Raw genomic sequence first — 27942 nt, 5'->3', positions numbered from 1 at the left:
TTCTCTCCTGCGGCTCTCTCGCCTGCTGCCCTATCGGTCCCTGTGCTTGGCTGTGGCACATGTCGGCTCTGCAGAGCTGTGACTCACCGGCTGGCTGCTTCCTGGGGCCTTCTCTCCTTGCTTCCTCGGCTCTGCATGAAGATAGCATCCTAACTGGAGGAGCGGCTTGACTACAGGTACCGACAGTCTACCTTGGGGGATTCCTGCTCTTGATTGCTGCTGCCTTTGATATTGGGGTACCAGTACAGGGCCCCCCAAAGGCCTCTTACTATCTGTCTGCCTGACCTAAGGCTATACTGAGAACCCATTTTACTGCCTGCCCCCCATCACTTGGGGCTGGAGCTGTCCTAAGGACATCCTGAGCCTGCTCTCCACTACATATTACTCTGTGTGACACAGGACTGGGATTACTGCACTCTCTCTCTGACAAGTGGCTGTTTCTTTATTCATGGGACGTACAACGGTAGGTTCCAGTGGCCCGACTCAGTCCAAAGTGCTAGCTGACGCTATGAGTCAGACGGAAGACAAGCGGGCTGGTGAACCCTCGGAGGCGGAGAGGGTGGATTTGAGTAAGATAATGTCGGCAATTTACGCAGTGTCAGTCCACACTTACAGTCAAAATAGACCACCTGCAGTCTGACCTCACCTGTCTTAGGCATGACATTGATAAAATTCGTGATAGGACCGCAGAGGTGGAGAGAAGATTGGGAGAGGTGGAGGATGTGGCCCACTCTGGAGGGAATCTGGTCAGGGCTTTACAACAGCAAGTTAAATCCCTGCAGGCGAAAGTCGACGACGCTGAGAACCGTAACAGGAAGAATAATGTCCATATTATGGGCCTCCCAGAGCGGGCTGAGGGCCCAGTGCCTGAGATTTTTGCGGAACAATTAATCAAAAAGTGTTTGGATCCCATCAGTCTTTCCTCCACTTTTGTGGTGGACCGAGCTCACAGAATACCTACTAAACCCCTCCCACCGGGGTCGCCGCCACGTCCATTCATATTGAAAGTCCTGAACTACCGAGATCGTGATGCTATCCTGACGGCAGCGCGGCAGCTTCAGATCAAGTTTGAGAATTCCAGGATCTCATTCTACCCAGATTTCTCCTCGGAGGTTCAAATGCAACGACGGCAGTTTACGGCGGTGAGGGCCCGCATGCGTGAGAAGGGCATCCGTTACGCAATGTTGTACCCTGCACGCCTTCGGGTTCAAGACGGCAAGACTTCTAGATTCTCTTCCACTCCGGAGGAAGCTTCGGACTGGCTTGGCAGGAGAGGCTGAGTCTAGGAGGGTCCCCAGGTCACGGGACCTCTTCATGTTCCACGGATGTCCGCTATATTTGCGGGGGCTGAAGTTGCACTGAACTTCTTCATTATCCCTGCTTCGTTATGACCAACGCGTTAAAGTTGGGAACCGTTAACTGTTCCTGATCCCTTATCTAGCTGGAAAGCTATTAGTTTTAGTTTGGGTTACTGGGCTCAGATAGGTTGGGTGGTCTGGGCAGGGAGGGGGGGAGTTATTTACGGGACTTATTTAACCTGTTTGCTATTTGTTTTATGTGTTGGTGTGCTGTCTTGTGGTATGAGTGTGGGAGTGAATGGCCTGGATGTTCTGGGGCTTTTGCGAATTATGTGGTTGGCTTTATAACATGATGGCAACCTGTAATTTTATCTCCTGGAACGTCAGGGGGCTTAATGATAAAGTTAAAAGATCTCTTGTATTCAATTACTTGAAGAAATTCTCCCTGGATATGGTCTTATTGCAGGAGACCACTTGAGAGGCCAAAAGCTGCTGGCATTGAAGCGTCCATGGGTAGGATCATCATTTCATGCTGTATATAGTAACTATGCTAGGGGAGTCTCTGTCCTGGTATCTAAATAAATTCCCTTATCAACTACATTCCGTGCAGACGGACTTGTCTGGGCGTTATTGTGACATCCCAGAGTTATGTTACTAAACTCTTTTTCCCCGCTATTATTTGTTGGTAACATGTTCCCTGTCATCTAATGTGAGTTTATGAAATATCCCTCACAAATGTGCATTTTTTGAGCCTGTTACATGTATTTGCTGTAATTTCAATGTACACCAGCAGGTGGCAGCAATGTTTAGCAAGGTCTTAGTTCAGTTTAGCATATCTAGACTGGAATAGTACATTCCAGTTTAGCTTCCCCTCTATGAGCAGAAGTGGGCTGGCCCATGTCCTGCCTCATGGGAGGGAAGAAAGTTACAGTTAGTGTGCCAGCCACCCCGGCTAGGGGAAGGCTGTGCTAGTAGGAGCTCCCAGAAATAGGGATCCCAACCCAGGATCGTGTCTCGGTTGAGACCAAAGATCACCCTTCCCAGTCTGAGCCCTTCAGCCTCAGCTGGTTGACAAGCAAAAAGCCACCTCCAGAACTCCAGGACGAGCCATTCCCTGTGAGCTAACTGTGAGTAACATCCAGAGACCAGGAGAAGCCAAATTCCTCCTCAGCTAGTCAGTCCCATACACAGCAGAAGATAGACAGAGCAGAAGACAGATTCTTGCCATATTCTCCAGGCACATGATAGGAGCAGAAGAGATATTGATCCCTGCCATACATTGCCAATACCTGCTGGGACCCAAGACTATTGCTGTAACTAGTAACATAGTAACATAGTACATAAGGCCGAAAAAAGACATTTGTCCATCCAGTTCGGCCTGTTATCCTGCAAGTTGATCCAGAGGAAGGCAAAAAAACCCTGTGAGGTAGAAGCCAATTTTCCTCACTTTAGGGGAATAAAAAATTCCTTCCCGACTCCAATCAGGCAATCAGAATAACTCCCTGGATCAACGACCCCTCTCTAGTAGCTATAGCCTGTAATATTATTACACTCCAGAAATACATCCAGGCCCCTCTTGAATTCCTTTATTGTACTCACCATCACCACCTCCTCAGGCAGAGAGTTCCATAGTCTCACTGCTCTTACCGTAAAGAATCCTTTTCTATGTTTGTGTACAAACCTTCTTTCCTCCAAACGCAGAGGATGTCCCCTCGTCACAGTCACAGTCCTGGGGATAAATAGATGATGGGATAGATCTTTGTACTGACCACTGATATATTTATACATAGTAATTAGATCTCCCCTCAGTCGTCTTTTTTCTAACGTGAATAACCCTAATTTTGATAATCTTTCAGGTATACTGTAGTTGCCCCATTCCAGTTATTACTTTAGTTGCCCTTCTCTAGACCCTCTCCAGCTCTGCTATGTCTGCCTTGTTCACTGGAGCCCAGAACTGTACACAGTACTCCATGTGTGGTCTGACTAATGATTTGTAAAGTGGTAGGACTATGTTCTCATCACGGGCATCTATGCCCCTTTTGATGCAACCCATTATCTTATTGGCCTTGGCAGCAGCTGCCTGACACTGTTTTTTGCAGCTTAGTTTGCTGTTTATTAAAATTCCTAGATCCTTTTCCATGTCAGTGTTACCGAGTGTTTTACCATTTAGTATGTACGGGTTACTTGCATTATTCCTTCCCATGTGCATAACTTTACATTTGTCAGTGTTAAACCTCATCTGCCACTTATCTGTCCAAGCCTCCAATCTATCCAGATCCATCTGTAGCAGTATACTGTCCTCTTCAGTGTTAATTACTTTACACAGTTTAGTGTCATCTGCGAAAATTGATATTTTACTATGCAAGCCTTCTACAAGATCATTAATAAATATATTGAAGAGGATAGGGCCCAATACTGACCCCTGAGGTACTCCACTAGTGACAGTGACCCAATCTGAGTATGTACCGTTAATAACCACCCTCTGTTTTCTATCATTGAGCCAGTTACTTACCCACTTACAGACGTTTTCTCCCAGTCCGAGCATTCTCATTTTATATACTAACCTTTTATGTGGTACAGTGTCAAATGCTTTGGAGAAGTCCAGATATACGACATCCATTGATTTGCCGCTGTCAAGTCTAGAACTTACCTCCTCATAGAAACTGATTAAATTAGTTTGACATGACCGATCCCTCACGAAGCCATGCTGATATGGCGTTATTTGCTTATTTCCGTTAAGATGCTCTAAGATAGCATCTCTCAGAAAACCTTCAAACAGTTTACCCACAACAGATGTTAAACTTACCGGCCTATAGTTTCCAGGCTCTGTTTTTGGACCCTTTTTGAATATTGGCACCACATTTGCCATGCGCCAATCCTGTGGGACATTCCCTGTCAGTATAGAGTCCGCAAATATCAGAAATAAGGGTATGGCTATGACATTACTTAATTCCCTTAGGATACGGGGGTGTATGCTATCCGGTCCTGGCGATTTGTCTATTTTGATCTTTTTAAGTCGCTGTTGTACTTCTTCCTGGGTCAAACAGGACACTTTTAATGGCGAATTTATTTCAACATTCAGCATTTCATCTGACAGTTTATTTTCCTCAGTGAATACACTGGAGAAAAAAATATTTAACAGCTTTGCTTTCTCCTCGTCGCTCTCTGCGAATCCCCCCTCATTACTCTTTAAAGGGCCGACACCTTCAGATTTATATTTTTTAACATTTATATAATTGAAGAACATTTTAGGGTTAGTTTTACTCTCTTTGGCAATTAATCTCTCGGTCTCTAGTTTGGCCGCTTTTATTTGTTTTTTACATGTTCTGTTTTTTTCCTTATAGTTTTTCAGTGCTTCCGTGCTACCCTCCTGTTTTAGTGATTTATATGCTTTCTTTTTGTCATTTATTGCTTTCTTTACAGTTCTGTTTATCCACATTGGTTTCTTTTTGTTCCTTAACCTTTTATTCCCATACGGTATGTACCTCTCACAATGAGATTTTAGGATGTTTTTAAAGATATCCCATTTTGTGGCTGTATTTTTATTTTTGAGGACTTTGTCCCAGTTAATTTGGCCTTTGGCCTCTCTTAGTTGGCTAAATTTAGCTTTTTTGAAGTTTGGTATTTTTGTTCCTCCCTGTAGAAACGCTCTTTTGAATGATAATTGGAAGGTTATTACTTTATGGTCACTATTTCCCAGGTGTCCCCCAACCTGCACGTCTGTTGTTCTGTCAGGTCTATTGGTTAATACTAAGTCCAGTATGGCCGTCCCTCTAGTCGGGTCCTGAACCAGTTGGGAGAGATAATTGTCTTTGGTTATTGCCAAGAATCTGTTTCCTTTATGAGATATACAAGTTTCAGTTTCCCAGTCTATATCTGGGTAGTTGAAGTCCCAAATAATAACCACCTCATTATGATTTGCCGCCTTGTCTATCTCGTTTAGTAGTAGATTTTCTGTGGACTCTGGTATATTAGGTGGTTTATAGTAAACTCCTATTAGTAATTTATTGTTGTTTTTAGCTCCATGTATCTCTACCCACAGTGACTCCACATGTTCATGTCCATGTCCTACGGATTAATGCTGCCTCCAGTAAAGACAAGTTGAATTATATCCCAAGTCTGGATCTCATTCATTGCTACCAAATCCCTCAATTACTCCTACTAGCAACACACTCATTTATTGCAAGTGAGCCAGTATCCAAGAGTCCAGCCATACCCAGGTAGGAGACACTGTTGACACCATTACCACTATCACACAGAGACATTATACCACTCTGCCATTCCTAACCTGGTACGTGAGTTGCAACACCTTAAAGGGCCCTGAGACTGTACCCTGCGCACGCCGCAATTGGCGTCACAAACAAAAACTATACACTTATATACCCATATCCGGACCCACTGCATAATTTGGCGTCCGTGTAACCGTACCATGGTCCGGCTCATTGCATTTTTGGCGTCACGAACAGGATCGAGCTGTGTGCCAACAGTACCGGATCCTATTGTGTGCCAACAGAACCGGAACCAATTGTGTGCTTAACCGGATCAAATTGCATGTTTCACAGTACTGCAAGACCTACAGATTGTGCAAAAACCCTGAAAATTGACTTTACTGCTTTGTTGCTGTGCCAGAAAGCGCTAAAACGTGCACTCCAGCAGTCAAAGGGTTAATTCGCCATATTCGTAAAATGGTGCTTCTTCTTTATGCCCAGAAGCGGGAAAACACAGGAACGCCCTCTCAAGAGCACGAAGATGCCGAATACGCCCCTCTAGAAGTGGGAAATCTAAAACCTGCCCATCAAGAACTTTGCAATGCGAGCCAAGGGAGTGCAGACTCCTCCCTCTGGGCTCCACCCTTACCTCCTGCACTCTTCATGACAGAAGAAGCAAGGAAGATGGCGCTCCCTGACCAAAGTGGGACCAGATGGCAATACAGGGAGAACTCGTCTAGGAGCCCACTGTGCCTGAAATCCGGGTTTCCCAGCTCGTGAGGAGAGATGGCCCCTGCGCATTTAAAGCGTCTCCAGAGCCAGCGCCTGCTGCAATCAAAGACGGGACAACCGCCGCTGACTTACCCGAGAAGGCCGCTGTTACCGCTCCAGTCCCCGCGGAAGAACACAGGACTCCAGTCAAGTCCTCGGAGGCTGTGGATCCCTCCGCTTCCATTGCTGTCAGCGCTGAAGGTGAAGCATCACGGAAGATGGCTGCCGACGCTGAACCCGCTCCCGTGGAGGATGCCGCTGACGTAGCTGCCCAGGCTTCGGATCAGCCTGCACCGCGGACGGCACCTGAAGCTCCAGATGACCACCAGAAGGCACCGGAACCGGCCGCCCGGCCGCGACATCAGGTAGGAGCAGCCGCACTCCCTGAGGCCCAGGCCCGGTCCGTACCTGCCCCTGCACCGCTTCCCGCGGGTCCCGAAACTACTAACAGGCCTAGGCCTGCTCCGCTAAGGACACCTACTGGTGCGGCGGAGGCGGATGGTGTTTCCACTCCGCCGCCCAGTTCCACTACTACAAAACCGGGATGCCTAAACCCCGAGGTCCCATGGGAGATCACCGCTTATGCCCAGACGGCGTGGGAGTACAAGTCCGCCATAGAGGAATGGGTCATACAAGTAGTAGATGACCCCCAGCCAGTAGACCCCAAACTCACCAGACGCACTGGGACTGTGCTCTGGTTCTCCGTTGAAAGGGGAGTAGGGTTCCTGCAAGATAGCCGCTCCGGGTCGGAGATCTTTGTGGGCCGCCGCTCAGTGAAGCGCCACTATCTACCGCAGGCCCGTCACAACCTGTACGCAGGGGACCAGGTAGAATATACCCCCATGCGTTCGGTACAAGGTCCCTTCGCTGCTGGTGTGACTTTGTTAGACAAGCCATTAACCCCTGTAGTCACCCCAGAGACCTGGCAGGAAGACCCAGGCTCTGTGGGGAAAGTGAGATGTCTTCAAGAAACCTCAGACGGCAGGTTGCGTTTCAGCCAGAACCTGCACCTCTTATTCCTGACTTGGCTGCACCACCAACACTGCGGGTGGGCCAGATAAACAATTCAGTCTTGACATTCAATCCTAAGGTGCAACCCTATGTACTGCCCTGGAAGCAGCCTCAAGCACCTTCTGTGTGTCTACCAGAGCCCCTTCAGCCAGAGGTTTTGAGCCCCTCTGCACCGGCTAGGGATCCCGGATTGCAGCATGTCACGGCTGCATTCTCCAGGCTGTATGCACCGCCAACTCCAACAGCCACCACTAGAGGTCAGTGGCGCACAACAACTGTGGCGACGATGAGCTACCAGAGGCAGGAGCGCCCCCTGATGCGCTTCAGTAGCTCCAGCAGCGAGGAGGACATGGATGCCCTTCTCTAAATGCATCCTCCCTTAGAATAAGGAACTGTTTGGGAGCCACGTTGTGGACTATTCCTAACGGGTGAGGACCCGTTTGCATTGTGTGCTTTTAACGATTTATTTTCAGGTTGCCCTAGCTTGTCCTCACCCTGATGGTCACGCATAGTAAGGACTCCCCCCATCAGCATTTAACCCCTCATGTCCAAGTTCATTGTTTTATCCCCTTTCTCAGGTTACTTGATAACCTTGTGGAACTATGGTTCTAAATATGTGCTTTTAGACATTTTATACCTCCTTGGATTACAATTAACTTTTATCCTTGTGGATTACAATTGACTTTTTACCTGTTTCCAGAGGATTCAACGTCAAGCACTTCAAGTCAAAGGACTCAAGTTATTTTTGAGCCTATCCTTGCATTAATAAATTGCACTATTTTACTAAAAATGTTTTATTGCAACATAAAAGCTTGCACCCAAAGAAAGGACTCAAACGTGTACCTGAGTTCTTTGTGATGTCCTATTCAATATTTTTTGCACTAATTACCAGTTTACAAGTTATGCAATGTTTAAGATAACATGCCCATTGTGTGTATTCTCTCCTAAGTGCCGCAATGTGACCTTCCTGCACTATTTGTGATGATTGCACTTAAAATTGAACTTAACCAAAAACTGTAGCAACTTACTCAGTATGCCTTATTTGACAGCTCATGTTCTCTCCTTCCTTTATACGGACCGCCTTTATGCAGACTCTTAAAACGAATGGCCTACTCTTACTGCACAGGTAGGACCAAGTGGTAAGTCCCGGCAGGTCTAGTAACTACACGGGTAACCCCGCTGCTTCGGGAATTGTTAGAAGGCATAGACCGCTCCTTCCCGCTTGTTTCATGTTCAGGATTGTTCCCATCCTGAGGTGTCTTATTTCCAGGAGATCCATGGGATTATACTACCCTCCTCCTGTGACATTGCAAGAAGTGCATGGAGACGCTAAATACCTCCCCTTCTGAGCCTTTGCCTAAGGTACGGGCCCTCAAACCTTAGAGCTATAATTTAGCTACCCCTTAGTCACCATAGTGATCGTGCTATAAGCCAAATTTCTCAGGCTTTGGTGCAGGGAAGGGAATACAGGATAAAGCCACCCTTTCATTTGCGGGCATTCCATTACATAATGGTGGGACTACAGAGTAAAGACACCCCCATGCTTTCTTTGGTATTGGTGGACAATACCCCCAAAAGTCAGTCAGTAATGTTTGCTTAGTGCAGTATTTAGGTTCACTGGTTATACCAAGAGAAGGAAACTGTGTGTTGGACACCTTACTCTAGCGGGCAGGAACCTGGGGAAAGCCGTTTAATGTTTTGTCTTTGTATGTCTATATATGTAATTCATGCAGCACTTTGTACTTATTTGGGTACCCCAGAGCTGATTCCTCTCCCTCTTAAGCATAAGCCGAGGGCGGCTTAACTCAAAGTAAGGGGGAATGTAACATCCCAGAGTTATGTCACTAAACTCTTTTTCCCCGCTACTATTAGTTGGTAACATGTGCCCTGTCATCTAATGTGATTTTATGTAATATCTCTCACAAATGTGCATTTTCTGAGCCTGTTACATGTATTTGCTGTAATTTCAATGTACACCAGCAGGTGGCAGCAATGTTTAGCAAGGTCTTAGTTCAGTTTAGCATATCTAGACTGGAATAGTACATTCCAGTTTAGCTTCCCCTCTATGAGCAGAAGTGGGCTGGCCCATGTCCTGCCTCATGGGGAGGGAAGGAAGTTACAGTTAGTGTGCCAGCCACCCCGGCTAGGGGAAGGCTGTGCTAGTAGGAGCTCCCAGAAATAGGGATCCCAACCCAGGATCGTGTCTCGGTTGAGACCAAAGATCACCCTTCCCAGTCTGAGCCCTTCAGCCTCAGCTGGTTGACAAGCAAGCAGCCACCTCCAGAACTCCAGGACGAGCCATTCCCTGTGAGCTAACTGTGAGTAACATCCATAGACCAGGAGAAGCCAAATTCCTCCTCAGCTAGTCAGTCCCATACACAGCAGAAGATAGACAGAGCAGAAGACAGATTCCTGCCATATTCTCCAGGCACATGATAGGAGCAGAAGAGATATTTATCCCTGCCATACATTGCCAATACCTGCTCGGACCCAAGACTATTGCTGTAACTCATATGGATTAATGCTGCCTCCAGTAAAGACAAGTTGAATTATATCCCAAGTCTGGATCTCATTTATTGCTACCAAATCCCTCAATTACTCCTACTAGCAACACACTCATTTATTGCAAGTGAGCCAGGATCCAGGAGTCCTGCCGTACCCAGGTAGGAGACACCGTTGACACCATTACCACTATCACACAGAGACATTATACCACTCTGGCATTCCTAACCTGGTACGTGAGTTGCAACACCTTAAAGGGCCCTGAGACTGTACCCTGCGCACGCTGCAATTGGCGTCATGAACAAAAACTATAGACTTATATACCCCTATCCGGACCCACTGCATAATTTGGCGTTCGTGTAACCGTACCACGGTCCTGCTCATTGCATTTTGTAATTGTTCACGCTGCTATACGGGGAAGGGACTACATAGTGGTGGACGTATACACCCCCCCCCCCCCCCCCCCTTTCAGAGAAGAGTACTAGATGACATTATGGGGAAGGTATCAACTTTACCGACTGATCCACTAATTATGATGGGAGACTACAATGCAGTGTTGGATCCGATTGCAGATAGACTTCCTCCCCAGGTCTCGCATAATAGGTCACTTGTTAATTGGGCTGATGCGCATGCGCTGACTGAAGAATGGAGATTTCTTCACCCAAGTGACCGCCAATTTTCCTGTCACTTGCCTTCTTTTGATACCTTGTCCCGAATAGATTTGGTGTTTGTTAACAGGGAGCTACTCCTGTGGTTGTCTAGGGTGGAATACCTCCCGAGGGGTATCTCGGATCATGCCCCGTTACTAGTGATTTTGACAATGCCGCTGGCACCCCCGGATAGGCAGTGGCGTCTCAATGCTAGATGGCTGGAGGTCTTACCTGTGGCTTGTGCAGCTTTAGAGGGGGCAGCAGATTATTGGGCTTCTAATGAGGGGTCAGCTAATCCTACTGTTGAATGGGAGGCCTTTAAAGCGGTGCAACGCGGCACATTTATACATGCCATTACCTCACGTAGGAAAGAATTAGAGTACTAGGACCAAACTAGAAGTAGAAATAGCTAATAAGGAGGATAAATATACTAGGACCCCTAACCCGGGAGATGTGGGAGGAGGCCCAGAGGAGATATCACCTTCATTTATTGGATTATACTCAGAAGAAGCTACTGTATCAGAAACAAGTGGTGTTCTCGGAAGGGGATAAAAACAGGAGGGCTTTGGCTTATTTAGCAAGAACAGAAAATCCTCAGACAGTACTCTCCCTTATTACTAATACGGAGGGTGTTCAGTTCTCCCAGCCGGGGGATATTTGTGCCCAATTTGCCTGTTACTACTCTGACCTTTATACCTCTAAAACACATTTTACAGCTAGTGAAATTCAGGGTTTTTTGAAGAATGTCCAACTTACGCCTCTTTCCCGCTCAGACAGATCTTTTCTGGATGCTCCCATTGAGGTGGGGGAAGTTAGGGCAGCGATAGAGAGCAGGATGGTGGGGAAGTCTCCTGGTCCGGATGGTTTCCCGGTAGAATGGTACAAGGCAGATATAGACAAACAAAGTGCGCGGTTGTTGAAACTCCTTAACTACGCCTTTGAGTCCAGCAGATTGCCCCCATCATTCATGGAGGCGACTATTGTGGTAATCCACAAACCTGGGAAGCCTCCGGACCTGTGCGGCTCCTATAGATCAATTTCCCTTTTGAATGTGGATGCGAAAATCCTAGCTAAACTTATCTTTAGACGACTCAGGGATGTAATCCTGTCTGTGATCGATCCCGACCAATCGGGTTTTATGCCGGGTAAGACCACTGATATTAACCTTAGAAGATTGTTTACCAACTTGCAGGTCTCACATGATAATGCGGGATCCCGAGCGATCGCATCCCTCGATAATGTAAAGGCATTCGACTCGGTTGAATGGAACTTTATGTGGGAGAGGTTGCGCTGTCTGGGCTTCCCCCAGTCTTTCATAAGGTGGGTGCAATTATTGTACCAGGCCCCTACGGCAAGAGTCAGGGTTAATGGGTACCTATCGCGCCCCTTTGGTCTGCATAGAGGTACTAGGCAGGGGTGTCCCTTATCGCCTATGTTATTTGCCCTAGTTATGGAACCCCTTACTCAATTAGTTAATGGATCGGGACTGATTGAGGGATGGTCTATAGTGGGAATACAGGAAAAAATTTTGCTTTACGCGGATGACTTACTGGTCTATCTAGCCGATGCAGGTCCATCCTTGGAAGCTCTTTTGGATACTATAGATGGTTTTGGGAAATTTTCGGGCCTCAGGGTCAATTGGAGTAAATCTAGTCTCTGTTTAATAGATGACATGGATCCTGCAGATATAACGCCCCTGTCGCGCTTAAAGGTAGTGGATTGCTTTGTCTATTTGGGGATTAAGGTACACAGAGACCCCAGACAGTTCTATCGGCTAAATGTAGTCCCCACTATGGAGTATATTACTCGTAAACTGGAAGCCTGGGAAAATTTGCCGCTGACATTAATAGGTAGAACAAATATGATAAAAATGGCCTTACTGCCGAAACTTCTATATCTTTACAGAGCAGCTCCCATAAAGGTCCCCCATACCCATTTTTATTCTCTAGATAAGATTTTCTCTCCCTTTTTGTGGAATCATCAGTTCCCTCGCATTGCTAGGAAATCTTTGAAAGCCCTTTATAATCAGGGGGGGCTGAGACTACCAGACATGTATGTGTACTATATCGCTGCCCAATTAGTGTATGCCTCCTGGTGGATCAGGGCAGATGCCAATAATCCTGCAGTGGTAATAGAGGCGGCTCTTGTGGGCTCATATGAGGCATTAGCCAACTTGGTATATCGTGGGGAAGTGACTCTAGTCCTGCACTACACTGAAGCAATGGCTGCGGTGGTGATGGCTTGGAAACAATTTGTGGTGACGCACATTGAGAGTGAGGGAGGCGATACCTGGTCCCCATACATTCCATTGTGGCGCAACAAGCAGTTGCAAGAAATGTTTCACTTGTTTAATTATGAATTCTGGCCTCAGAGGGGTGTGAAATACCTTACTCAATTATATGTGGATGAGGTCTTCTGCTCATTTGACAGCCTTCGTAGGGAATACAACTTGCCTCATATATGTTTCTATCGGTACCTCCAGCTGAGGCAAGCCTGTGAGACCCAATTTAAATCCTTATCCTTGTGTCTGAAATGTGGCCCCATTGAATCGGTGGCTCGGTTGGAACAACCCTGTAAACCCATTTCATCGTTCTATGTTGAAATTATGAAAATGCAGGATTCACCGCTCTGTCGCTCCTTCGAACGTTGGAGGGCTGATATCCCAGATCTGGAGGCGTCTCATCTGGAGGAACTGGGCTCGGTCTGGAAGAACACGGTGTTAAGTGCTCGGGATCAGCTCATTCAACTTAAATGGTTACACAGGGTTTATCTCACCCCAGTCCGTCTGCATCATATGCGTAGGCTCCCAGACCCTTCTTGTACCAGGTGTGGAGAGCCGAGAGGATCATTATATCATATGGTATGGACTTGTCCTGCGGTGAGGCGGTACTGGAGTGAGATTTGTCATTTTGTCTCCTCAAAGTTGGGGCTCCCCGGGATACTCTCCCCTATAGTCTGTCTGCTGGGATTGGTTTCGGAAATAGTACCTACCAAATATGGAGGGAAGCTGCTCCGCTTACTTATGTTCAACGGGAGGAAAACAATCCTTTTAAATTAGAAACCACCAAAGACCCCTACCCTGGGCTCTTGGATCCAACTGATAAATTCTGATCTACAGATGTACAAACTCACTTTTGCAGCAAGGGGGACTCCTGATAGGTTTACTCACATTTGGGGATTGTGGTTATGTGCGCAGGGTACTATCTGATTTTATGTGCGGGAGTCGGGAACTCCAGGTTGTATGAATGTGTGTGTGTGGATGGTTGTCTGGTCCTGTAATATGCCATGAAGTATTACGGGACTGCTCACAGTCTTTTCAACACATAGTCATTGTTTTACTTTGATGTTTTTCCCGGTCAGGGATCTTTGTATGAGTACTGGAACTTGGATTTGTTGTCAGCTGTCTCTGTTAATGTATCCCTTTGGGATTTGAGATGTTCTTTTACATTTAAAATGTTTTCTATAAATAAACGCTATTAAAAAAAAAAAATGTATCCAGCCAGCAAAGGAAGCAATATGAATAATGACAATACATTAGTAAGTGCCTTGTATTAACTTTCTCTACATGATAAATGCCACTTGCTGCAGTGAGACAGCAACTTTAACCTTATCCAGTGGGCCTGTATTGTAATGGAATAGTTGTGATAAGCATGAGAAAAAGTATAATATAAGCAATATGAAGGGGATGTTCCATCAGGACAACCTGTTTTCTAAATGCAGATCCTGTGGTCATAATCTCTTGAGGTCAGGGGATGCTGAAAACGGGAAGAGCGAGAGAAAAAAAATACATAATGTCATAGAATCGAATTATCAATTCAGTCGAATTGGACATAAATTGAATTTACAGAAGTTTGCTCATCTCCCCATACTGTACTCTAGCAAAAGGGTGACCATGTAATAATTGATCACCTCTAAAGCAGAATTAAGAATCCTGATCGGGGGACCCCCAACTTTCACATTCAAATAGGAAAGGAAACCCTGCAGTTTATAAGATTATAAGACCTCGGTTCTGAAATTTTAGACTTAAAAATACACCACACAGACAGTAAAATTCATCATTTATTTTTTAACTATCTTAAAAAAAATTCCAGTTGCAGTAACAAACATTATTGCTTTGAACTTGCAATACAGCATTGTACGTTTCCCCTGTTCAGAATTAACTCTTTATGTGCAATCACACAATCTCTGCAGGAGGAGACCGTTACAGGACACCAACAATTTGGAATGCATTGAATTTTCTTTCCTGCTTGTAGGAATGTAGCAACATTTTAAGTGTTTGGAGACACCGGAAAATACCAAGATTTTACTCTCCAGCAAATATGACCAGGAAAAAGAAATATCGGACTTTGCCTATACTATGTAGCTCAATCAGCAGCACATTCATTTCTTTTTCTTGTTGTATCCTGACAGTTTACTAGGTCATATTGATAAGATCCTCTGCAATGGTAAGATGTGTGGCACGGACAGAGTTAATTTGAACAGAGGATAATGTTGGGGTTCAGCGTTCTCCTGCACTGAAAACACCCCAGCGCTTATTCCAGTGGACAGAACTCAGTTGTAGTAAAAAGTTTATAAAAAAAAAACTGTCAATCCTTCCAGGTTATGGGAAAAATATTGCTAAAGTACGGACCCAAATTGGCGAAGGAGAAGCCGGGACCAGAGGAGACCTGGAGGAAGCAGAACGATCAGTCTGCAATATTTACATATTTTACAGAGAACAAAAATTTAACCCAGTTTTGAGAAAATTAAAATAATTTCTGTTCTACAAATAGTTTTTCATTTAGCAAAATATACATTTGTCTTGTTCTTGTGCATTGTCCACTCCATGTCATAAAAGCCGAAATTTACATAAAAAATATTTTTTTTTTTTTGTTAAAAATAAACAAAACATTCCCAGACAGCTGGACTTAAAATACTATCCCCTCCCTTCAGCATGTGGTACCAGAATTTCCCTGCATCCCACCAGAACAAATGAAATGTTTTCCTGACCTCTATCATGAAAACACAAAACTAACAAAAAGAAGAGAAAACAAGACAGACACGAAATAATAGGGAGAGAAAAAACAAAACAAAAAAAAACTAAACAAAAATAAATAAAACGTCCTGGGGAGAAGGGAAAGTTATGCAGGAGGCACCAGTTACTCTGCTTGAACACAAGGTGGCGTGTGGCCGTCTGACAATCTCAGAGGAGAGGGACAGAGTCACGGACATGAATAGCTTCCACATTGGAACCTACAAAGACAATATTGCAATCCATTAGCTACCGACATCATGTTTTAGATCCTACACTGTTGTGAAATTTGCCCTAGAGTAGCAGACTGGTTGGGCTGTAGGTTCCTCTGAGACCACTGTGAATCAGTAATGTGGAACATGTTGGTGCCCTGTTAAAGGGGTTTTCAGAGACTTTTATACTGATGACCTATCTTTTGGATAGGTTATCAGTATCGGATCGGAGGGGTCAGACTCCAGGAACCCCTGCTGATTAGTTGGATTGAGATGGCACCGATGCTCGCAGCAGCACTGCGTTCTTCTCTCAGCTCACCAAGCACAAAGCCGTACACTGTATAACGACTGTGCTTGTTAGTGTCTGTGCTTGCAGCGCTACTGCTGATCAGCGGGGGTTGTCGACCCTCATCTATCCAGAAAATAGTTCATCAGCATAAAAGTCTCGGAAAACGCGTTTAAAGGAGTTTTCCGTGACTAATATTGATGGATAAGTCATCAATATCAGATCGGCGGAGGCCTGACTCCCTTGCTGATCTGATATTGTTGACCTATCCTAAGGAAATTACCTATTCACAGCCTTATACATAGACAGAACTGAAACTGCAACCTCAGGTCACAATTCCATTATAATGTAGGATCCTTAGGCCCCTTTCACACGGGCGAGATTTCCACGCGGGTGCAATGCGTGAGGTGAACGCATTGCACCCGCACTGAATCCGGACCCATTCATTTCTATGGGGCTGTGCACATGAGCGTTGGTTTTCACGCATCACTTGTGCGTTGCATGAAAATCATGTTCTATATTCAGCATTGTTCATGCAACGCAGGCCCCATAGAAGTTAATGGGGCTGAGTGAAAATCGCAAGCAAGTGCGGATGCGGTGCGATTTTCACGCACAGTTGCTAGAAGATGATCGGGATGGGGACCCGATCATTATTATTTTCCCTTACAACATGGTTATAAGGGAAAATAATAGCATTCTTAATACAGAAAATATTGAGTGCTTCCGTGGGGTTTCGTACCATACTTCCGTTCCGCAAAAAGATAGAACATGTCCTATATTTTTGCAGAACGCCCGGATTGCGGACCCATTAAAGCAAATGGGTCCGCGATCTGCTGCCCCACGGACTGTGCTCGTGCATTGTGGCCCGCATTTTGCAGGCAGCAGCACGACCACGGGGCGCACACGTTCGTGTGCAGGAAGCCTAAGGGTCACATGGCTTGCTTCAGGATTGTGTGCTTCCTTACTTTCCATTCAGGAACAATCATGGGAGTTCCTGCTCATAGGAGAACAATGCACTCAAAGACTTCTTTAGGTCCTCTCTACCCACTTTCTACCTTCTTTTGGGTACCTTCCCATGCCTCTGATTTCATGCAGAGGTATGATCTGCCAAGTGAATTATGCCTACGGCAGTAACAGCACTTGGTGCCTCCTCTGCCTTTTATTGTAGTCATATAGTGGAAATATCTCTCGACGTCCAAAGAGGGCAGAAGCAAGCAGGCACATGACAAAAAATGTTCAGCAATGTTAGGGTTAATTGTGGTACTTAGTATGTGCACCTGCTCATGCCTGCATTTAAAAAAAAGTCTACCACAGGGCAGAACCAAGTTTGAAACGCGTAAGGCTTACACTCCTAGGACATTTCCTACTATGGTTTTTAAGAATAAAATGTTAATGATTTTTTGTTATCTCCGTTAAGTGTGATGGATACTATAGACAGAGCCAAGTAGGCATACAGTGGCATACCTAACCCACAGGGTACCATTTAATTGTCTCACCTCTAACAATGGTGGCATATCACTAGGAACTTTGGGCCCTCCGTTCTAGAGATAGATGCTCGGGTCCCCGATTTGACATTGGTTAGCAGATCCTAGCGATATGCCACCAAAGTTTGAGGTGAGACAACCCCTTTAATCACAACTAGTAGTTCTTACTGGTTGTGACTGCTTGTACTAAGAAAAACCATGGTGGCAACTTGAGGATATGTTCACACTGTTAAAATCTGCCATGAAGAGCAGAATGCGCTATCAAAAGGCCAACAGCTTCCCACTGACTTCAATGGGAAAATGCACATGGTGAAAAAATAATTCTCCGCTTATTTCTAATCCACTTCAGTAGAAGCATGTTTCTTCTTTACAGAGGATTTTCGCTGTGCTCTTTATTTTAGTCTATGTGTTAGGGCTAAAATAGCTAGTGGTCTTTAGCGCGTCAACAGTGGCAGATCAGCCTACTTATATGCTACAGTTTTTTGCGCAGCGGATTTTAGCTTTGTGAACATAGGCTAAGGGTGCCTTCCTACACAGCAGATTTTGTTGCTGAAATTTTTTGACATGTTCTATTTTATTTCCGGAGTCGGGGACCGGAAGATCGGGGGCGCGTTCCGGAAATGCGGATGCAGACAGCACACTGTGTGCTGTCCGCATCCATTCCTGCCCCATAGAGAATGAATGGGTCTGCACCCGTTCTGTAATTTGCGGAACGGATGCGGAGCCATTCTGCGGACGTGTGAATGGACCCTTTTACAGTTGTACATGTTACTCTCACCAAACATGTAATCTACTGAAGTTCTAGAGAAGGGACTAAATGCGGAAATTAAAGTCACAAAGCTTCCCATCCAAGGTCAGTTGGCTGTGCATGTGGATTTCATAGAAAGCATTTGAGAGCACAGTGGACGTCTTGGATTAGTTATGTAATAGCAGAACCTGTTTCTAGATTGGATTGAAATATTCCGACTAACCTCCATTGTGATCTGCGAATTCAGTGGTATCCATTAGTGAAAGCCGTGGCGATCAGTGGACCCTGGGGAAGAAGAACCCTCATTAATTCAGAAAAGCACTACTGGCGTGGACATGTACAGCCAAGGACAAGCACATTGATGAGATTTTAAAGAAACCGCAGCTGAATTATGTTGTGGAATTTATGCTGTGGACTTTCGCCACAATTTCACCTTTTCCAATACAAAATTTAAAATCTGGGACAATTTATGCTATGAATTTTGCAACAAAATCTGCACGATTCGGTGTGGCTTTTACTGCTGTGGAATACAGGCAAATACGCAGCAGATTCTCCACATTGCAAATCCACAGCTGACCTGTCCTGTGTGGATAAACCCTAAAGGGTTTTCTCTGAAAAGTCATGTTTAAAAAAAAAAAAAAATGCTGCAATGCTTGAATCACTCTGATTAAACTGCAGCTATTAATTTCTTTACCAGGGTTTCCATTTGAAATTAAGCAGGTGATCATGAGGTCCACCATGTTCACAGCCCGATTAAACTGAGTGACAACAAGTTAGCGGTCTAGGGACGCAGAACAGCATCGACCACAGAGAATATTTGGTTGTCTGTGTGCAATATGTGGGATGGTCCTCACTTCTACTGTATCAGTCCAGGAAACAGATTTAGACACAGCATCCACCTTCAACAGTCCGTCCAATAATGACGTACAGAGAAATGTTGTCATTTTCCTGTACGTCATTGTTGGAATAATAAAGAGAGAACTTTCAACATGGATACTGTGTGACTACAACAGTTTTTCCTGAACAAGTAGTTGCTTGAGAAAAATGAAGTTGTAATATATGCAAATGAGCCTCTAGGAGCAATGGGGGCGTTGCTGTTACACCTAGAGGCTCTGCTCTCTCTGCAACTGCTGTGCCCTGCGCACTTTGATTGACAGGACCAGACAAGTGTGATGACATTTTCACTGTCTGGCACTGTCAATATAAGTGCGGAGGGCACAGCAGTTGCAGAGAGAGCTGAGCCTATAGCTGTAACGGCAACGCCCTAGTTGCTCCTAGAGGCTCATTTTTATATATAAAAACGTCATTTTTCTCCGCAATGCGGGCACATATGAACATGGGACCAACACAGATGTCTTCAGCTGCCAAGTGCCCATGGAACAGGTCAGCCAGTTTCATTGGGTACAAATCTGCTGAAAAAGGAAGTCTACTTTACATCAACTACAATATTTCAGTTTATATCTTCATAAATATTCAGTAACTCTGAAAAGGCATTGTTATACAAATCTGAAGTTAGACACTTACCCCAAGGCTGTGTCCGAAGCCAGTGCTTGGTGCGGGACTTGCTGCACTGATGTAGCTGCTGACTGCGGATTCTTGATTGGCTGCTCCATACAGTTCTGCCATTGGCCCTGGGCTGCTGGTTCCCAGAAAACCCCCTGTGCAGGTTGGAGGGGAGCCTTGTTTATAAAGTAAAAAAGTAAATCTTACAGACAGCCCCCTACACTCGAACCCCAGCTCTGTCCCCTCCACTTGGAAAGCTATACAAATCCAGCAAGTAATCTAGACATGTGTCGTCTTCCTGCCCCGTTCGTTGTGAATCTTCTACTGAAAAATGTAAAAACTTTTTCCTGTAACCCAAAGAGTTCAATCCTCTATTCCTGACTACTCATTGTATACAATGTTCTCAATGCATTGATAATAGGCTGGTTACCTCTCACCACGGCTGCAGCTGCTGCCGCTACTGGTCCATATGCAGTCAATGGAATTGCTGAAAAACATAAGACAACTGCACTTAGAATACAGCAAAACTAGAACCAACATCTACAAGCATGATTAGGATTTCATCTTAAAAACATGCAAGAAAGTATGATGCCACCAGACTAATGAATACTGCTCTAGTCAGCAAATACTCGTGGAGCATGCAGCACGATACACAGAAAGAGAGCTATACTGTGGAGATTTCAGCTCCTGGACAAAGAAGAAAACCAAAAGCATGAAGGCCCCCCATACACATTAGATTACCATCAGCCGAACCCACCAATTCTGGTGGGGCTGGCCAACTAATGTGTATAGGGGCCTCCTGACTCTAGAAAGAAGGATCGGGCAAGTTGACTTTCAATTCCTGATCCTTTTGTTCTGGAAGGAGAGGTCTCTGGCAGTGGCTTTCTCCTCTCTTGGCATGTGCATGCTCGGTTATTCTTGCATGCATGTGTATGGGGGAGTCGGAAAGAACAGCTATTGAGCTGCAGAGTGAGAAGGAGTAGAGGTAGACAGATAAAAATACAACCAAAGCTGATTTTCCGATTTAACAACAGAATCTAAATGAATCCAGAAATAATAAAGAATATTTAGAAAAAAATGTAGAAAATCTAATATTTCACATGAGATTGTTCTCTACATATCAAGTCAAAGAAATGTTTTGCTATGTTGTAGCAGGAGACAGCTGCGGATATGTGCACATATCAGCTCCCTTAGGAGGATGCACGGCAGACTGACACAAGGTCACAATGAGAAGAGTCTCCTTGTTTAAGAAAGAAAAGAGGAAAAGAGGAAGAAACTAGTCCACACGTCTCCCCACATCTGTAGATGGGAAGTCATAGGACAGCAACCGATTCACCCACACAAGGAAGAATACTGCTGTGAGCACTTGTATGTTAGATGGAACATCCAATATGAATTGTCCTGGACAAGATGACACCTTATCCTGCTAAAAGGCCATCAGTGAAGTGCCAGATGCAGTCCTCATTACCCACAGAGCACGGCGGGCACCAGCTCACACTCTGCTTATGCTGTTCTCCTCATTGGTGAGGTTTAAGAAGTTAATGGGACTGACCTGTTAGTTCTGGGAGGACGGGGGTGCCCGGGAGAGGGGTTCTCTCTACACGAAATTCTAAAACGAAACGTGAAACAGCTTAGGAATGGCTAGAAGCCCAGCCTACAGAGGTGACTGGCAATGAGTATGGAATAGTTGACCAAAACCACCCAGTGCCAATGAAAAAAACCAGGAAATGTAAATGACTGCTGGCACTCCCATTCCTTGAATGGACATATGAACTGACAAAGGCAGTGAAGTCTTTACACTAATCTGCCACCATTAGTCCACTGCAGGGAAGCAACATGCACGTTAAACACTATAATCATGGTACATTTGACTTACCTGGAAACTGGTAAGTATACCCTGGTGCAATGCCCGTGTAGCTGCGACTGGCGTAAGTAGCTGCTTGGAAACCAGGATAGCCTACAAAAAAGACATAAAATAATAGAACCCTGAAGAAATCATCATGGAATCACCAGAAGGACATTATGTGGGTATTCGTTTTCTAGGATGGGTTTATTATGTATATAGTCACGTAGTGGTGATTAGTTCTACTACTACACATGGATGTGTCAGCACATGCCGTCAGTTCTTCTGTATGTAAGTATGCATGCTAACATTACAATACATTGGCATCCTTTCTGAACTTGGTGTTTTAGTCATTACTATGCAGCTTTACCTCTTTACCTATTTAAGTAATATAAAGACTGATTTATTTTTTTTATTACGCATTCTACTCATTTCCGGATACAAATAATTTTTTCAATTGGTCTTTACTAAAACAAAAAAAAAAAAGTTTCTCTTTACCACCAGTCCCATCATCCTGCAGAATTGTCTGCTCAGTCTGTAACCCTTTTCTTTGAACTCTTGACAGCTCATAAATACTCATCACAGCTCAATACTTGTCACACTGATAAGAATATGGCTTAAATAAGTGTTTATGAGCTTCAGGAGATCACATAATAAGGGATTCACATGAGCCGTCAGATGACGGGATTCAGTGTAAACAAAGAACCCTGCTCTGCAAGTGAACAGATAAAGTGGCTGAAAATTGTTAATAAAGACCAACTGAAAAAATGTGTACGGCAGAATGCAAAAATAAAAAAATTGCCACTGAAGGTGTCAATAGCCTTAAGATATACAGTGCACATCCATTCTAATACCAGGTATTCTGTTTGCTAGGAAGTTAACAATTGGTGACTGTACATTCAGCTTTCTTACGGATTTAGATGACAAATTTATATTCAGCCTGTTGCGTGACATTTGACATTTTACTTATGCATCATTTTAATCATATCTAAAGAACTATCACTTAATGACTATTTGTGCACCATTTTTTGCAGATGTGCATTATACTTTCAAAAACTAGGGTACATTTAATAATGATACGGCTCATTATTGTAAAGGTATACTATATTTATGTTTTTGTTAAATGTGACATAATATTAGAAGCTGTTTTTTAAGAAATATAAAAATGTCTGGTTTCAGGGGTGTAGCAACCGCTTGTGACCACTAGAGGGAAACGGTGCTCATCTATTGCCCAGTTCAATCTACCTCAATATCTATCTACAGTTACCTAGCATGCCTATTCCCAGCATGAAGGCGTCCATTCCATATGGCATCACTCGGGATCGTCCCCGTACAGAGCCTGTTGGTGACATCACCTCCTTCGGCTGTGCCTTCTTACATTCGACCTAAAAATAAAATTAGTAACCTAGCTTTACATGTGACACATAATAGAGATGTGCATCCTTGAGTCGTCCTCTTGTGTGAAGACTTCATATATTATTTAGCTATATTTTCATTCTAAAGGTTTCTGCGCAGCTGGATGACAATCGGTATGACGGCCACTACAGCCCACACGCATTGTCACTCAGCTTTGCCACAATTCTAAATGAATAAGGTCCCTATTTATGTATTGACCCTCCTTTTTTGCCATCTCCTTCATCCGATCTAAGCGACCATAAAAGTTTTATGGAATCCCACTTACCATTTTATTGTTGATCTCATGGAAGTGAATTTCGCAGACTTTCTCAACAATATCTTCCCCTTCAAAAGTTACAAATCCAAATCCTGCAGGTACAATCAGGCGTCAGGCAGGCTACATAGCTTTGCTTTGAAATAGACAGTACTAATGTAAAACAATCCGCAAAAAGATATTACAGTTCCGTGGTCACTTTTATGGTATGTATTACGGGTGGAGGTTTATATCATGTGCAGCTCTACCCAAGACAAAGCTTTTGTTACTTACGGTCTATTCATATGTAAAGCGCCAAGGAATGAACGGCGCTTTAATATTAAATAATATTCACACAGGACGGTCATATCATCATTTTTGCTGCATGACTGCAAAACTCCACATTTTCGAGAAAATCGTATAAAAAATAAATAAAAAAGGCAAAGTGACTCTGATATGTGAATGAGCCCATACTCCATATTTATATGCAAATGAGCAGCCCAGTGCACTGAGGGCAGGCCCAAGCCACTCTGTGCCCACTTGCTCCTTCTGCTTCCTCTGCCAGCCGCTCCCTCTCCTTCTTAAATGAGAGGGCCAGGCGAGAAGATTATGCAGGAACCTGGCCCTGCCAAGCAAGAAAAAGAAGGAAGGGTTGGCAGATGAAGCAAGGGTGCATACACTCATATGTGCCCATATGCCACATGTGACCTCTGCAGCCAATCAATGGCCTTGGTGGTCTTGTGGCGTATACTGCAGATGCCAATGACTGGCTGCAGCAGTCAAGAGCAGTATAGGCACACATCATACTTGCAGCCAAAACATTAAGACATGGCTGCAGTGGCAGGGAGAATAGGAGTGGCGGTGCTAGAATAGAGAGAGGGTTTGGGACTGTAAATATTAAAAAAAATTATGATTCAAATAGGTTTCCTTCCTTTAAATAAATACATGAATCTGACAACCCCTTAAAACAGCGCCCAGTAGGAAGCAATTGGAAATGCAGCATTAGCTAGTGAGGAGGTCAGACCACAAAAGAATTATCCCCTTCACTACCCTAGAAAACCAGGGATTTAACCAATATAGCAGCAGTATTAGGCTACATGCACACGACCGTATGTGTTTTGCGGTCTGCAAAAAAAAACCGATGACATCCATATGCCATCCGTTTTTTTTTGCGGATTTATTGTAACAATGCCTAAAACAGACAAGAATAGGACATGTTCTATTTTTTTGGGGGGGCTACGGAACGGACATACTGATGCGGACACCCATTGAAATGAATGGGTCCGCATCCTATCCGCAAAAAAAAACGGAACGGACACGGAAACAAACAATGTTCGTGTGCACGTACCCTTATTTGGATACTATATAGAGGTTATTATTTAAGTATAGTCTGGTGGTATTATTTGGGCACTGAGTGTCAGTATCGTGTGGGTTCTATGAAGGTAGCCTGCAGATTTCCATGTACAGACAGTTCTAATGTATTAGGAATACAGCCTTATACTTGGTATTTCGGCCTCCTCACATTTTGTCCCTTGCACCTAGTCTCAGTTCTGCACCCCCGTGAGCTCAGTGGACAATAGCGTAGCACAAGTATCATATACCGTGCAGACTGGTCATTGTGACAAGCGCTCGGCATATGGAGCTGTGTCAGAACCTTCTGCAGTAAGAAACAATGGCACCATTATACGCTTTAGTGCAGACACAACCCTCAGTGAATTCAGAGCAATGCCTCCTCTCAGGTCCAGCGCTGAATATTTTATCTTGGAACATTTCATACATTCCTACATCTAAAAGAGGATTTCAAACTTTTCAACTATTTTCTACCTCAACATGAGACATGGCTCACAAATACAATTCCTGGCAGGTGTCCCAATTCTTGGTTCTAACTACCCTGTTTTATAAACCGGTCTATAGCCGTGAATGGATGCAGCCCACTCACTGAGATATAGCATGCAGCCGGGTGAATCTATGGCAACTGCAACGTATTTTCTATCCGTGTCTGTTCCATTTTTTGTTGCGGCCCGTATGCGGAACCGTTCATTTCAGTGGGGCCGCAAAAAAAAAAACGGAATACGTGTGCCTTCCGTATCTGCATGTCTGCAAGTCCATTTTGCAAAAACATAGAACATGTCCTATTCTTGTCCATTTGCGGAGAAGCACAGGCATTGTTACAATGGGTCCGCAAAAAAAATAAAAGTCACATGGACGTAATTTTTTTGCGGATCCATGTTTTGCGGACCGCAAAATACTCGCGGTCGTGTGCATGAGCCCTAAGGGTGCATTCACACACGGCAGATTTTGTAGCAGAAAATTCTGCGACTGAAAATCAGTTCCATTCACCTGAATGGAGATTGTAGAAATCCATGTGATTCCTGCCCCATTCAAATGAATGGAACTGATTTTCAGTCGCAGAATTTTTCTGTCACAAAATCTGCCGCGTGTGAAGGCAGCCTACATGGTTCAGACACTGTTAGGGTTGAGCCAGCTGCATGGCTGCATCATTTTGCTAGTAATACTGCATTTTACCCACAAAACCATATAACAATTACCCACAAATTTACTCAATTATCTGCAGGACTTTCTTCCTTTTCTGTGTGTGGGCAGCAGCTCACATGAGACAATCAAGCACCCGCATTTCACAGGATGCTATGCAATGTTCTTCTTAAGGTACTTTCACACTAGCCTTTTTCTTTTCCGGCATAGAGTTCCATCCTAGGGCTCTATACCGAAAAAGAACTGATCAGTTTTATCCCCATGCATTCTGAATGGAGAGCAATCCGTTCAGGATGCATCAGGATGTCTTCAGTTCAGTCTTTTCGACTGATCAGGATGGAGATAAAACCACAGCATGCTAGGGTTTTATCTCCGGCCAAAAACACTGAATACTTGCCGGAATGCCGGATCTGTCCTTCCGGTCTACGCATGCGCAGACCGAAAAAAAGGTGAAAAAATAAATGCCGGATCAGTTTTTCTGGATGACACCGGAAAGACGGATCCGGCATTTCAATGCATTTGTAAGGGCTCTTTCACACTTGCGTTGTCCGGATCCGGCATGTACTCCACTTGCCGGAATTACACTCCGGATCCGGAAAAACGCAAGTGTACTGAAAGCATTTGAAGACGGAACCGTCTTCAAAATGCTTTCAGTGTTACTATGGCACCCAGGATGCTATTAAAGTCCTGGTTGCCATAGTAGGAGCGGGGAGCGGGGGAGCGGTATACTTACAGTCCGTGCGGCTCCCGGGGGCGCTCCAGAATGACGTCAGAGCGCCCCATGCGCATGGATGACGTGTCCAATGCGATCACATGATCCATGCGCTTGGGGCGCCCTGACGTCACTCTGGAGCGCCCGGGGAGCCGCACGGACGGTAAGTATACTGCTCCCCCGCTCCTTACTACACTTTACCATGGCTGCCAGGACTTTAGCGTCCCGGCAGCCATGGTAACCATTCAGAAAAAGCTAAATGTCGGCTCCGGCAATGCGCCGAAACGACGTTTAGCTTAAGGCCGGATCCGGATCAATGCCTTTCAATGGGCATTAATTCCGGATCCGGCCTTGCGGCAAGTGTTCCGGATTTTTGGCCGGAGCAAAAAGCGCAGCATGCTGCGGTATTTTCTCCGGCCAAAAAACGTTCCGTTCCGGAACTGAAGACGTCCTGATGCATCCTGAACGGATTTCACTCCATTCAGAATGCATTAGGATAATCCTGATAAGGATTCTTCCGGCATAGAGCCCCGACGGCGGAACTCTATGCCGGAAGACAAGAACGCAGGTGTGAAAGAGCCCTAAGACGGATCAGGATCCTGATCAGTCTTAAAATGCCATCCGTTGGCATACGTTTTGCCGGATCCGTCAGGCAGTTCCGGTGACGGAACTGCCTGCCGGATTTCTCTGCCGCAAGTGTGAAAGTACCCTTAATCCCTTCCACCCCTGCATAGAAAACAGCCCTTCTCATATAGCCCCAGAGATACATATGGTAGATAATGCCCCCACAATGTCCTTCTCCACTGTTTAGAGAGATATAGATAAACATTTTTATGAATTTATAAGTGGTAGTGAATGAATGAAAGGTGTCTGGACCGCTTCTCTATGAGATCTCTATGCTAACACTGAGAGGAGGCGGGAAGCTACTGAGCAGAATAGTCCATAAGTGAATAAAAGAGAAGGATAAACAGCAGGGGGCGCTACCAGAGAGGAAAATGTCATGTACAATATTTTTATTGCCTGTATACTACAATAATACTTCTTTTGAAATGTCCTATTCATTGCATAGTAATACTTTTTGGGGAATAACCCCTTCAACATAATTGTTAATGGCAGCATGGTTTTATGGGCAAAACTGCGGTATTATCGGACAAAATCATGCAGCCAGTTAGCAAGCTATCTGAAACCCCCACTCATTGAATGTGCCCATGGTTTTGGCCTCATGTGAATGCCGCAATGTGGAAACGCACCATTATGCCTCATTCACACGTCAGTGTTTGGTCAGTGATTTCCATCAGTGATTGTGAGCCAAAACCAGGATTGGAGCCTCCACAGACATCAGGTATAAGGGAAAGATCTGCAGCTGTTCTGTGTTTGGAGCCGCACCTGGTTTTGGCTCAAAATCCCTGACGGAAATCACTGACGTGTGAATGAGGCCTAAGGCATTAGGCTTCCTCATCAGGTTTCCAACTCCTGAAGTACATTTATTCTTCACGTCGCAATTTTACATCCCACCCATTTACAGATAGTAGCTTTGTTACCTTGCAAATCCTGGTAAAAAG

General features: G+C 44.8%; 1 protein-coding gene across 2 annotated transcripts in view; it reads right to left on the bottom strand.

Annotated features, from left to right (window-relative positions):
* Window positions 1-14525: 14525 nt before the first annotated feature.
* Window positions 14526-27942, bottom strand: part of MSI1 (musashi RNA binding protein 1) — a 32429-nt gene continuing 19012 nt past the window's right edge. Inside the window, exons 8-15 of one of the 2 annotated variants that reach the window (XM_040420248.1) lie at window positions 23209-23291; window positions 22795-22912; window positions 21561-21641; window positions 21237-21293; window positions 20115-20171; window positions 19706-19839; window positions 18405-18466; window positions 14526-15672 (exon numbers count right to left, since the gene is read on the bottom strand). In XM_040420248.1, the coding sequence (XP_040276182.1) occupies window positions 18425-18466; window positions 19706-19839; window positions 20115-20171; window positions 21237-21293; window positions 21561-21641; window positions 22795-22912; window positions 23209-23291 (572 nt within the window). In that variant the 3' untranslated portion in view covers window positions 14526-15672; window positions 18405-18424. The remainder of the gene's footprint in view (window positions 15673-18404; window positions 18467-19705; window positions 19840-20114; window positions 20172-21236; window positions 21294-21560; window positions 21642-22794; window positions 22913-23208; window positions 23292-27942) is intronic. The other variant, XM_040420249.1, reaches the window with a different exon arrangement.

The sequence above is a fragment of the Bufo bufo genome, chromosome 2 (assembly GCF_905171765.1).
Source record: "Bufo bufo chromosome 2, aBufBuf1.1, whole genome shotgun sequence".
Lineage (NCBI taxonomy): Eukaryota > Metazoa > Chordata > Amphibia > Anura > Bufonidae > Bufo > Bufo bufo.
The sequence above is the reverse complement of the archived record's forward strand: the minus strand, read 5'-3'. Positions and strand labels throughout refer to the sequence as shown.